The 13,326-nt window shown below is 40.7% G+C and overlaps 2 protein-coding genes across 4 annotated transcripts; both read left to right on the top strand.

The window, feature by feature from the left end:
* The first annotated feature begins 372 nt into the window (after nucleotides 1–372).
* Nucleotides 373–2,793, top strand: fhl5 (four and a half LIM domains 5). The gene is made up of 5 exons (XM_020613964.1): nucleotides 373–583; nucleotides 839–1,013; nucleotides 1,559–1,728; nucleotides 1,896–2,082; nucleotides 2,250–2,793. Exons 1-5 carry the CDS (start codon nucleotides 422–424, stop codon nucleotides 2,399–2,401), a joined length of 846 nt encoding a protein of 281 aa, XP_020469620.1. The 5' UTR covers nucleotides 373–421; the 3' UTR covers nucleotides 2,402–2,793.
* A 1,003-nt stretch (nucleotides 2,794–3,796) lies between these two features.
* On the top strand, nucleotides 3,797–9,936 carry LOC109967998 (transforming growth factor-beta receptor-associated protein 1). 3 transcript variants are annotated; one of them, XM_020613961.1, is made up of 12 exons: nucleotides 3,797–4,105; nucleotides 4,264–4,458; nucleotides 4,624–4,778; nucleotides 5,173–5,255; nucleotides 5,399–5,746; nucleotides 5,893–5,950; nucleotides 6,031–6,174; nucleotides 6,371–6,505; nucleotides 6,575–6,725; nucleotides 6,805–7,226; nucleotides 7,327–7,426; nucleotides 9,849–9,936. In XM_020613961.1, exons 1-12 carry the CDS (start codon nucleotides 3,829–3,831, stop codon nucleotides 9,914–9,916), a joined length of 2,136 nt encoding a protein of 711 aa, XP_020469617.1. In that variant the 5' UTR covers nucleotides 3,797–3,828; the 3' UTR covers nucleotides 9,917–9,936. The 3 variants fall into 3 exon arrangements, with proteins under 3 accessions (XP_020469617.1, XP_020469618.1, XP_020469619.1); XM_020613962.1 differs by having other exon boundaries at nucleotides 6,578–6,725; XM_020613963.1 differs by having other exon boundaries at nucleotides 6,620–6,725.
* The last annotated feature ends 3,390 nt before the right edge of the window (nucleotides 9,937–13,326 follow it).

Consider the following 13,326-nt stretch of genomic DNA (forward strand, 5'->3'; position numbering starts at 1 on the left):
CTTAGTGATCTCTGCACCATCAGCTCCCTTAAAAGGTACAGAATGATGCAGTGGAGCATGTCCATTCTCCCCAGAGATTACTACTAATGAGAGGGCCAGTATTTATAGCAGATCCCCCCCAGTGGATACCCTTAATCCTGCCTCACCCCTTTCTATCCCTGTGCCTGGACCACTTGCTCTCTTGAGCCTCTTCATATTGTATCAACTGTCAAGGTAGAGACTTCTTTAATACTACACTGCTTTTTTCAGACTCTTTTGAAAGAAGGGGAAAAATTGACTGGCCTCTTTACTTGGTTGATGAAAGAGGGAGGAGACTGCCCGGACTATTACAGGGAATGTTCCATCTCTTCTATTCTTCTTTCTTGTCAAATTTTCCTTACTTCTGCTCTCTTTGACCTGCAGCAAAGAAAAGCAAACAACAATGTCCACCATCGAGCATTTAGGCTGCCATTACTGCAAAGACTCCCTGTTGGGAAAGAAGTATATAATGAAAGAGGACACCCAGTACTGCACTAAGTGCTATGAGAACCTGTTCGCTAACTGCTGTGAGGGCTGTTCTTCACCAATTGGCTGCAACGCTAAGGTAAGGAAGGCACTGCCAGTGTTGCCCAGGGAGTAATGGACTTCGCATCACGTATGTTAAAATAAGGATGTGTTTATTTATGTTATAATCTAGAGGTGAGAAATGTTTTGATGACGTTTTCTGCCCTTATACTGTAAAACACCAAGTTGTTATAATTACTGGTGCTATTCCTAAATGTTTTTGTATCTGTGATCATTCTATATAAACATTTAAATATTCACATGTGCAAATAAATAATGTGATATATATCCACAGGACCTGTCTTATAAGGATCGTCACTGGCACGAGCAGTGCTTCAAGTGTGCCATATGCGACCGCTCTCTTGTAGAAAAGGCTTTTGCCGCCAAGGATGATTTGCTGCTCTGCACAGAATGCTACGCCAATGATTACTCCTCCAAGTGTACCACCTGCAAGAAAACCATCATGCCAGGTATATTATCATGTTACATTATCAATGACACATTCATACTGATCCCAATAAGATGTACTATATAATAAATAGGTTTTTTAAAATGCATTATTGAAATTGAAAGTGGGGTAGCATGGTGGTGCAGTGAATAGATAGGTAGACAGATAGATAGATAGATAGACAGACAGATAGATAGACAGACAAACAGACAGACAGATAGATAGATAGATAGATAGATAGATAGATAGATAGATAGATAGATAGATAGATAGGTAGACAGACAAACAGACAGACAAATAGATAGATAGATAGATAGATAGATAGATAGATAGATAGACAAACAGACAGACAGATAGATAGATAGATAGACAGACAGACAGACAGACAGACAGATAGATACACTCATCAACAGTTGATATTATTATACTCCCAAAATCCTTTCCAAGAACGCTACTGTACACCCCCACCCCCTCCCTACAGATAAAGCTGGACTATTTTGGGCCACAGTGTGTTTGTGTCACAGAGGTACCATGTGCTGACTAAGCTACTCTCGTCCCTTGTGCCAGGTTCCCGCAAAATGGAATACAAGGGAAACAGCTGGCATGAGACCTGCTTCCTGTGCCACCGCTGCCAGCAGCCAATAGGAACCAAGTCCTTCATCCCCAAAGACACCGGGTACTTCTGTGTGCCCTGCTTCGAGAAGCAGTTTGCCTACCAGTGCTGTGCCTGTAAGAAGGTAGGGTTACAGCTGAATGTTCTATATTGTTGACTGCTGCAGTAAATCCCACTGGCTCTGATATTTTAATGTTACTCACACTGTGGCTGCATAGTACAGGGATGCATAGCAAGAGGAATATCACTGTGTGTCTTTGTGTTTGCATGCTTGTTGTGTGTTGCCTCTAGGCCATCACAACAGGTGGTGTGACCTACCAAGACAAGCCCTGGCACCGTGAGTGCTTCCTGTGCATTGGCTGCAGAAAGCAGCTGTCAGGTCAGCGCTTCACCTCCAGGGAAAACTACCCCTACTGCCTCGAGTGTTTCAGCAACCTGTATGCAAAGAAGTGTGTGGGCTGCACCAAACCCATCACCAGTGAGTCACAGGCTGTGCTTGTGTTTTCATTCCTTCTGACACTGCTCAAGCAGTTCTCTTGCTCATATTTAATTCATTTCAGTAGGGAGAGTCATACAAACGAGGTGAATGTCTTGTCATACACCTGCACATTATGTAAATACATGGATCTTTTACGTTGTGCACAGGTTTGGCAGGGGCAAAGTACATTTCTTTTGAAGAACGCCAGTGGCACAGCGAGTGCTTCATGTGTGCGCAGTGCTCCGTGTCACTGGTGGGACGCGGCTTCCTCACCCAGCGTGACAACATCTTGTGCACCGACTGTGGCAGAGAGAAATGATGCTTCCATGAAGAGGTCACGCCTTTATCCAAATGACAAGTTTTCCTATTCTAATTCAGATACTGTTTTCTTGTTTGCACGCCTACTGCATAAATATTAAATGCTTATTTTAGTGGCATGAGCATTAGTTCTTTCACACTACCCACACACAATTAAACTGTGATGCTTTCATAACAATGTGTATCGTTAAAGTTAGGACACCATATGCTCCTTAAAATTTAAAAATCATGTTTTTCTCCTCACATTCTTTTAGTTCTGACAAAAATAAAAGGATGCTGCATATTAGAGCTGGCAGTGAATTTGATACTTGTGACAAGTTTTGGGCAACATGGGCATTATTCATTATCTTCTGACCTTTTATGAAGACTAATGGAGAAAATAGTTCTTTCCTTCTTTAAAAAAAAAAGGTCGTAAAGGTCTGCATATAAATACAGGTCCATGGGTGCATGATCTCCCCTCAGCCACCTATTAGATAATCATTGATTGCTGTAAAACAAACCTCTGCTGTGATTCTGTTGCCTCTTGACCTCATCACACCCAACACTGTAAATAAACAAGCTAGAAAGTGACCATATATGGTTTGGTCAGCAAATCACTTGCTCTTACTTGTCCATTATCAAGTGACAAAGACGCCACTTTGGTCCATGCATAAGCCAACACAAGTGACCAGAATTGTTGGCACCTCAAAATATCTTCTTCTCCATACTTATTGTTTTGATACTTGTAAAAGTTGATTTTCCTGGTGAGGCTGCTGGAGTTGTGTAAGTGTCCTCACATGGCAGGATGAGCGATATGAAATGCTGACACAGATTTCCTGTCAGGATATAGTCACGTGGTGAGGTGAAACTACTTTACACTTCATAAACTTGCGGAGGACTCACAGAGAAAGGGGATTCACAAACAGGTAGGGATGTCTTATTTTTCATATTGCACAGAGGAAGAGCTACAGCTTGGATTTGAAGAGTATGAAAGGTATTATTGCTATTAAAGAACTTCCCCTCTGCTTGTTGGTGAGCTATTATGTGAGTAACTCGTGACTGTACAACCAAAATCCCTGGACCTTTTCTGCAATGGCCTTTAAAGCATTCACACAAACCCAGGTCTATGAGAAGCAGGCAGCCCCAAAAGAAAAGGACAAATCCAGCATCCAGTGCCTTGAGTGCTATGACCAAAATGTGTACATGGGGAGCAAAGATGCAACAGTCCAGCACCTTATCCTGCCTAGAAACACAAATGGAGACTGGAGTCCTGTCCAGAACAAAACCAGAGAAGGTAGGGCAAGAAGACTTGGTTCACGTAACCCTGTAGCCCAACTAAGGGCAGTCCCACTTTTCAACCATCTGCTGGTCCTGTGGGACAGGAGCATTACCGCCCCATTGTTTGAGGTGTGCGACTCATCGCTTGCAGCCCAAACGAACTGTATAGAGATGGTGACTTCCTCCAGCCGCAAGAAGGTGATCCAGATTCATGTGGTGGGAGTGGACCGGTGGGAGGTTGTAAAGGAAGTCCCTGTCCTTCAAGATCCTGTGGCCTTGGCAGTAGATGGCACCAGTTTATGTGTAGCAACCTGGGACAGGTATCTCCTCTGTGATATTCAAAGTGGGAGCAGTGAGAAGCTTTTTCCTCACAATCACAACAGGCAGCATGTCATTGTTACTTCAGTGGGACAAGGGGAATTCCTCCTGAATGGGCCTGAATCTTTAGGTAAGAGCTGCTAAATAGTTTACAGTACTTGTCACTTTCCAATACAGCCATGCACTTAACCAGATCATATCACTCCCTCATACTGTATATCACTTCCCTATCTAGCCAGAGGATATTTGTATTTGGCAGGATATCATTTATCCATCCTTATCCCTCAGGCATGTTTGTGATGAAGACAGGGATATGCCAGCGCCCTCCCCTGCAGTGGCCTCAGGACGTGCTGGCAGCCAGAGTATGTTTCCCCTACATCCTAACCCTGCAGCCCCACGTTCTGTCTGTCTACAGCATGTTAGATCAGCAGCACAAACAGACTGTGAGTCTCAGTGGAGCAAAGGGACTCCTCTCCACATCAGGTAAACCAGGCAAGATCACTTCATCACCTGATGTTGGCAGATTGTAGAGCAACAGCCTGCCATATTGTGGTTTTGCTTTATGATGTCGCGATGTCTATCTCAGTTTCCACTAATTCAGTCAATCATCCTTGCACCTACTGTTCTTGCACACATCTCTCCCATCAGATGGTGTGTTAGTGTTCACAGAGAGAGACATTTTCAGCCTGCGTCTGGTGCCATTTGAAGACCAGATCCAGGCACTTGTAGAGCATGAGAGGGTCGAGGAGGCCTTGTTGCTGCTGAATGGAGTTCAAAACCATCATCCCCTTGACTCATACAAGGTGAAAGACTGCTGTTTTATTATATAAAATTATTTCACTGCTAACTTTAGCATGACAACATGCTCACAATGACAATGCTAACATATGTGCCAAATTTTGTTTTGGGAGAATAGTCAACCCTAAAAATCATAAAACTAAGCGTTTACAACTTTATTTACAGTAAGTAGCACTTTTTTCTTCAACTTTACTTTTTCTATAGTCACTGCTGTCTGCCTGTTTGCCCTGTAATTTCACCAGTTTATAGTGTAGGTTCCTACACGCCACTGATGAGTGGATAATACGCATGCATCCAAAATATTGCCTTTGGAAAGTTAAGTATAGTGACACAGTCTTTTGCCTCAAAATACATTCATGCCATGTGTGCCTAGTTTGAAAAGACCACTTTTACTGGCAGGAGCTGCAGAAGGCCACAACCTGTCGGGCTGGATTTGTCTGTTTTCAACGGGAGGCTTTTTCTGAGGCCAGGGAATTTTTCATGTGAGAGTAAAACCCCTTAACACAAAACTCAATACACTATACTAAAAACATGCTGAATCTTGGACTTAATAGTATGTGAATTTTTTCTTTTCTGAGAAATTGTTTACTGACATTTAACACAAATCAATACTTATCTTGAACAGTAAAGGTGAGCTGGACCCTAGGGAAATGATCCACCTTTACCCTGACATGCAGTCATGTCTCTGTGAGGACTTTCAATCCCAGTTTGATCAAGTAAACAAGAGCAGGGATCTGCAGGTGCTCTGGCAAGCGGATAGAAACACATTTCATCGTTACCTGGTCTTCCTGGGTGATTTCCTCAGAGCAGTCCGCAGTACAGGGCGAGGTTTGAAGCACAGTATGGAGGTTGACTGCGCCCTCCTGAGGCTGTACATAGAACTGGAAGACAACGAAAATCTGCAGCAGCTTGTGGCTTTTCCAGATGGGTGTACACTGAACCACTGTGTTCCTGTGCTGGAGGAACACAACAGGTGAGAATAAAGGATCATTTGTTACATCGATGACTTGCAATTGCACTTATGAATCAGGATGCTCTGCTTAGTGCACAAAGAATTGTCTCAAACAGGAGACGACATTTATTGTACTATTTACTGTTTTTTGTCTTTTTTATTTTCAGATTTTTTGCATTAGGTTCCCTCTATCAAACCCATGGAAAACACAATGATGCAATAAAGGTATCAATTCCCCAAAGTACATGTTTATACCAAGTACATGTAGAAATGTTGCATTTAATTAGCTTGTTTTATTCTTCCAGACTTGGGTGAAGATTGCAGATGGCTTCTACAAAGACCCCTCTTGCTCGGATGTATATGGCCACATAGTGTGGACTCTCAGTCAACTCAAAGACAGAGATACTATGTGGAAATTTGCAGACTGGACTTTGCAGAGAAACCAAAAGGTGCTTTTCTCTTTTTTTATGCTCTCAACTTGACTGCAGAGGGCAGAGTTGCACAGTACAAGTGCATATACAGTACTTATATGCATATAGGCACAATGTGCAAGATGCTGCCCGCTATATTAAAACATTTGCCCTGATAATAGGCTGATAATTGATTGTTAAATCACAAACAACAGTTGTCCTTTATTTGAAAAAGGTTGGTGTGGAGATTTTCATCAAGTGTCCGCCAGATGATAGAGTGGAGACACAGGACGTTCTTGCTTTCCTGGAGAAGTACCCACTGGCACTGCTTATGTATCTTGAGTTTTTAATTAATGATTTGAACAGTGAGGTGAGTACAGCAGCAATGATCTAATCTAATTAAATGCACTGAGACATAATAGGTGTAATTTGACTTAAGGAGGAGAGACATCACAGCCGGCTGGCCCTGACATATGTTACTCAGACGCTGCGAGGGGAAGAGGAAACAGAGTCAGATTTGAGGGCCACCAGAGGGAAGTTGCAGCAGCTGCTGTGGGAATCAAAATTTTATGACGTCTCCACCGTATATGGTGTGTGGAGGCATTATAAGAAAATAAATTATTACAGAATCAACAATAAATTACAGATAATTTTTTTATCTCGTTGCAGAGAGAGTCGGGTCAACAAACCTTCATATAGAGAAAGCCATTCTCCTCAGTAGGACTGGTAAACACTCACAGGCTCTGCAGATGCTTGTTCACCAGGAGCGAGACCTCCAGGCTGCAGAGGCTTACTGCAGCAGGGTCGCCCAGGGCCAGGACTCACAATCCAGGCAGGGCCTGCTGCTTATTCTGCTCCAGATCTACCTGAGCTCAGAGGATCTCGCCAGCGCTGCTGTGGATCTGCTTAACAACAACCCTCTGCTCTTTGCAGCAGAGAAGGTCATCCAGCTCCTGCCTGACTCCTGGTCTGTTCATCTGGTCTCCCACTTCTTAGTTGGATCCCTCAGGGAAACCTTCCACCATAGGCAGATGGCAAGGCTGCAGAAGGCTCTGGCCCAAGTGGAGCTCCTGCGGCACAAATTAAACTGGGTAAGTTTAATGATATATTTCACATTTTTTACTGCAATGAATATTGTGTGCATTCTTCTTTCATTTTTTTTTTATCAACCTTTAACTCTTTCTTGTGCAGGTGCCGGCCTCAAAAGCAAAGTTCAGACTGGACAAAGAGCAGAAGTGTAAGGTTTGTCAGAAAGACCTTGCAGAGCCACAGTTTGCCCGTAACCTTAACGGTGAGCTGATGCACACTAGCTGCATTGGCTTTTCAGCATAGTAAAAACACTGATAAGCCAATCTACTGTCTGTTTATGCAAAACATGTTTGTCTGCACTCTTGAGAATCACATAAATTTCCAGCTGGATAAGTGAATGTTTCCACCTGATAATTTATCTAGATTAGACTGTATTATCTAGGGAAACTAGGTTTCAGTTTATTCCTTGAACCAGACATGTTCCCTGATTAGAAAAAAGAAAATACATTGTGTAAATAACTGGTTTTAAGTGCAAAAGAACAAGCAGTGCACTTTTTCTGGGCGGCATGTCTGAGCGTTTCCTAGAAACACTGTAGTAATAGCTATAAAGTGAATTGCAGAGGACTCTCAGGGACATATATTCAGTGATCAGACAGTGGTGTTTTACATGGAAACCACTTGTGGTCATCCTGATGACCAGAGGAAATTTAACCATTTTCCACTGCTGCATATAGGCAGCATCCCCGACATCATGGTTTCCACTGACTGTGTATATTTGTCTGCATATAGTTGGAAATAAAAAGTCAGCACGCTGCACATGAGTGACCTTTTTATTCAGCTTGTGCATTAATTTATGAGAAAAACAATCCTACTTTCTGTTTTAAAAATGAAAAGTAAACAGGACAAGGAAGTGCAGAGTTTTGGGTCATTCCTCTAAATTTGATAGGGGACCCAATGGCACATCTTCATGAAATAATCAAAAGTAGTTTTACCAACATAACCCTTTGTCTATTTCTGTCAGCATTTAGTCATTAAGGCTAATTATAACTGCGAGTATTTCTTTATCCTGACATGTTTTGGGACAAACGTTAAAGAAAGAGGGGACAGAACAACGACTTGGCTAAACTGTTTTTGGCCTAGGGTGAGTGACTAATTGTAGTGTAGATAAATAGTAAACTATGAGCATGTTGGAAATGACTACTGTATCTCTTTGTGATGCCTTAGCCAAGATTAATTCTTTTTTCCCTCCTAATGAGGTTTTTGTGGTGGTTTCTCATTGCTCTCACCAAGAGTCTGAGGCAACTGTCTTCATTTGATGTTTTACAGTGTGGGTGTTATGAAGCCTACTGAAAAAGAATTAAAGCCTACAAGAATACATTTAACTGAAGCTTTAACTTTCTCACTCTCAGTGTATAGATGTACCCTCAGAATCACATAAACAAAGTGAATGACACGCCTAAAAACTTTCAGAAAACCATATTCTTCTTCTATGGGGTTGCAGAAATATAGCCATCAACCTCTCCTTGTAATTTTGATAAACTAGGCATTTATTTCTGTTTACTCATTACGTACTCCAAGCTGAGAAGTATCAGAGCAGAGAAAAACATCAAGCATTTGTTTTTACTTGTTTTGAGATGTGAAGTGACCTCTAACGGTTTTGATAGAGTGACAGCGAGGGATGCTGCTTTGTGATTGGCTCAGCTTTGGGCTGTGCCCGATGACCAGTGACCACTGGGTGGGCTTGAGATCATGTCCACTCCTTTGCCTCTTAGCGGACATCCTCAGAGACCTTAGTGTTGTTTTGAACCCTTGAGGTTTTGTTGCACCTCAAAAATGTTTTCTCATCTTTGATGCTGACCGACAGCCATAAGTAACCGAAGGGTAAAAATATGCTGAGACGAGTACAAATACTTGTTCTTATACCTAAATTAAGACTCCAGTAGGACTATTTGTGCATTTAACAAATATTTTAAATGTATCTCATCAGATGCATTATCTTACTGTATACAAGAAGTTGAAATGTGACTGTCATGCTCTTGTAGTATGGAGCTCACTGCATGAGTAGGCTGGGGCTCTGAGGTGCTGCAGGGTGCTGACCAGATGGTCATTTTACACATGAGAGCAATTGATTTGATGCAAAAATCAGCAGTTATAGAGGTAGGCAGACATTGAGCTCCCATTATAAATATCCATGTTGCCAGGGAAACAAAATTTTCTTCTTGTGAAACAGTTACACCGTGACACCGTTCAGGGACTAAGCGGTAGAAAATGAATGAATGAATGAATGAATTTATTTTCCACACATTTGCACAAACTCTAAAAAGCATCAAGTAAATGCTGCCTCAAGATCATCAAGTACCTCACATCAAACAGAGTCTATAGGGAAATGAACACACAATGCATCTCTGTGCATCATGTAATATATTTAGAGTCAAAACCACAAATTACTGCATCATATTCCTTATGATGCATTTTTCAGTCTCTTAGTGGTTCCCAAGAGACAAGGAGAATCTTAATTTGCAACCCTTTTGGAAGCAATAATGGTAAGGTAGCAGAAAACCTAAACGACTGAACTTTAATTCCCACTCTCCCCAGCAGTAATAATTCTGTAGATATAGCAGAACAAGCATGGGAATAAATAGCTGAAGAGGGTGATCAAAACATATCTTTTTTTAACTCCCAAGGCAACGCTCTCATTTTCATGGCTTCCTACCTTCGGGTTTGGCAGATTGCCACTGGGAGAAATTTGTAGGGTGTCCCACTGGAGACACAGAGGGCAGGGACAGTGACCACAGACACCCACCCTGCCCTGCTGCATGGAGGCAGGGCTATATACATCACACTGTATGGTAAGCTATGTTTACAGCTTTAATATTGTTCCCTGTTTGACTCTTGCAGTGCTCAGCTGTTTGTTTGACTTGATATTTTGAGGGACATGTCATGTATTTTAATTTTGTGCACTGGCCCTTCCAGAATAAATATCATTTTTGCAAAAATAGAAGTATTGGTCTTCTGATAATTAGTTTCCCTAAATAGTAAATTATATTATTTCAAATATGGATAAAGTGGTTAAGGAGAAGTGTTTGCTGGTGTAATAGTGTAGTCTGACTTCAGGGGAAGAAGAGAGGGCTTTTCCCCATATTTAAATTTTCATTCAGGACTCTCTTCTTACATTTATTATATAAAATAGGGTCAAAAGAGTGACTTCAAAAAGATGCTGTTTATATGTACCATAATATGTCTGTTTACAGTTTTACAGCTACAGTATTATAAAGCTGCTTCAAAGCTATGTCTGTCTATATCTGTCCTTAAGTATGAAACAAAGGGGTTTTGCTTTTTTAAAAAGTGAAACAGAAGTTGAGCCTGGCTCCCCACCCCATTAATTTCCATTCAGTCCCTTAGCTTCCATTTTTGAAATGAACTTGCCAAAAATCTCAGAAAAATCAAATATGCCTTCAGATATACATATATAGAAGCTTCCCTTCTCTCTCCAACCTGACATAAACCATAAATAGATGTTTTCCTAAGCAAATTAAGTGGCATTAATTTAATGATCTGTACTGTGCACAACTAATGACTCAATTTTGGATAAAAAATGTGAGTTCATTTTTGGAAAGTGTAACATTTTTGGCAGCTTTGTGTGTTTATGCGGCGCTTTTCCAAGAGTGAAGTATTCAGCTCAAGGTGTCTAGTTGTTGTTGTTGTTGTCCACCTTTGTTTTTTCTATCTGGACACTTGTGTCTCATATACAGGTTTAGCACCTGTGAATAGAAACAAACAGACCTGGTGAGTAGTCTAAAAGTTGGCAGTCTTAATGCTTCATTGTTTGTGTAAATAAACTTTATTATCTGTGTGGTGATTAGTTTTCAGGAGGACAACAACAAAGGAGTCCCACAAAAATGGCTTCATGGCTTTTATTACTACTGTACCCTGGGAAAATTGAGAATGTAGGATGAGGCATAATTAGACATTTAGCGCCAATCATCCCTACAGATGAACACACCCTATACCACAGCAAGGAGTTCAAAATGTCCCAGCACCGCCCTGGTATCAGCCACCAAAGTGTAAAACGACTTCCCTCAGGGGAGGCGACAGTGGTGCAGTGGGTAGAGCAGTTGTCTCCCAACCAAAAGGTTGACGGTTTGAATCTTGGTACCTCCAGTCAAAGTGTCCTTGGGCAAGGCACTGAATGGTTAGAGCCATTGGTTGAGGTCACACTGCAAATGGCTGCCATCGGTTCTGTACCGGAAACAAATACCTTGTGTGTAACATACTTGGCCAATAAAGGTGATTATCCTTATCCTATCAAGGACTGAACTTGAACCCACACAACGGGCCCAAGGGGGTAACACTGAAAGTCCTCATTCCTTCTTTACTGCTGCAGAAATGCACAAATCTTAATCTGTATTTTAGAACAAAAATAGTCCCGTGAACTATCATAAACTTATATATAGCAATCCACGCTCCAGTCAGAGCTCAAACAAATTAGAGGTATATTGTGTTTTAGCATAAAATTACAATTCTATTTCTACAGATCGAACATCTCTGGAAGCTTTGAATGACTCATATTTCAAGGCTTTCATTAAGTCATGAACCCTAACTACCATGGAGCGCAGAAGAATAGGACAATTCCCATAGGACGTGAAGCTACAAGGCATCTGTGCACTTTGTGGTTTCATCCACCAACACATGCCCATACTTGAGGGTATTTCAAAAGTACCTAAATATCACTTTACATAAAAACAAGAACAAAGAACGATTCCCAAAGAGTAACAGATGTTCTTTGACCAAAATGTACACAAGAAAAGTTCGTATTTGTTTTAAAATTAAATGAATATTAATTCATATTTTTTCTTCCATCCATCCATTTTCCTCCGCTTATCCAGAACCGGGTCGGGGGGGCAGCAGTCTAAGCAATATTTTTTCTTCATTTTTGCTAATTTTAGCTGTTAATTTGGTCCCACCTCTGGATTCTCATACTTTTCTATGCTTTGTGAAGTGTTAGAGAAGTTAAATTGGTGCATTACTCTTTCAAGCATTTTTAAGATAGGCAGCTTTACTTGAACATTTCTAGTTTATGTAGCTATGTAAATGTAATAAGCTTTAATCTACAACATTTATCTTACAATAACCACCAGTTACTTTTCAGTTCAAAACCATATGATGAGGTTATTTAAAAAAAACAATTGCTTTATTGAGACCGGGATTTATGGAAGTGATACGGTTTTATCATCCAATATAACCTTTTTACATTTCATAGTTTAAGTCGTTGTTTTTACACAGGTTTTGAATACGGGAATTTTTAATGTAGTATTTTTATAGTTTCTAGTCCAGCCTATCTTCTCCATGATGGATTACTTGCTGACTGATATGTGCAGTCAGCTTTCAGCACATACACAAACCCTGTGGGTCCAGATACAGCGTTAAATCAAAGAGCAGCCGTCAGTGTGGTGACAGCCCAGTGAATCACAGTGTTCTAAATAAAGCTCTTCAGCTTTTTCCAGCCTAAACACCAAAACCAACTCAGATCTCTATAACACAACATTGTGTATACTCAACATGTTGCTTAATGAAGCAACACAACCATGGCAACAGCCACTGTTATACTGCTCATATTGTTACACCAGAGTAAACATGTTGGGAAAGCCCATAAAAATGTGGGCTTTACAAAATACTTTTGAGTGCTGTTTTCCAATCCTGAGAGAAAAACTCTAAATGCAGTAAAATCTTTAAAATTTTCCTATCTGTGTATAATGAATTGTCAGTGAATGTTTAGGCACCAAATACGCCATTATAAATTGTTTCTGATATATAAAATTGCTTATTAAAGCAGCATGACTGTGTCTTTTTGTTTATTTTGCTTTTTATTCTCACACAGTGTACTAGACATGTTGAGCGTACAGTGAAATAGTGTTTGGATGGGGATACTGTATGTATTGTTAGCCACATTGTTTCTAAAATAAATTAAAAAATAGATATTTATTTTCATGCAAAACATGAATAAAAATAGTGTCCCACATTCCAGTGAAAAACTAAATAAACTGATTAATTATCTGCAATGGTTGTGCTTTGAAAAGCCAGAAAAATAGCTTCCAGGTGTCTATTTTAAAAATGTGTTTGACAAAGCTATGTGTGACTGCACATACCAGCCGGTTCTTCTTA

Source organism: Monopterus albus, unplaced genomic scaffold (assembly GCF_001952655.1).
Source record: "Monopterus albus unplaced genomic scaffold, M_albus_1.0 scaffold141.1, whole genome shotgun sequence".
Lineage (NCBI taxonomy): Eukaryota > Metazoa > Chordata > Actinopteri > Synbranchiformes > Synbranchidae > Monopterus > Monopterus albus.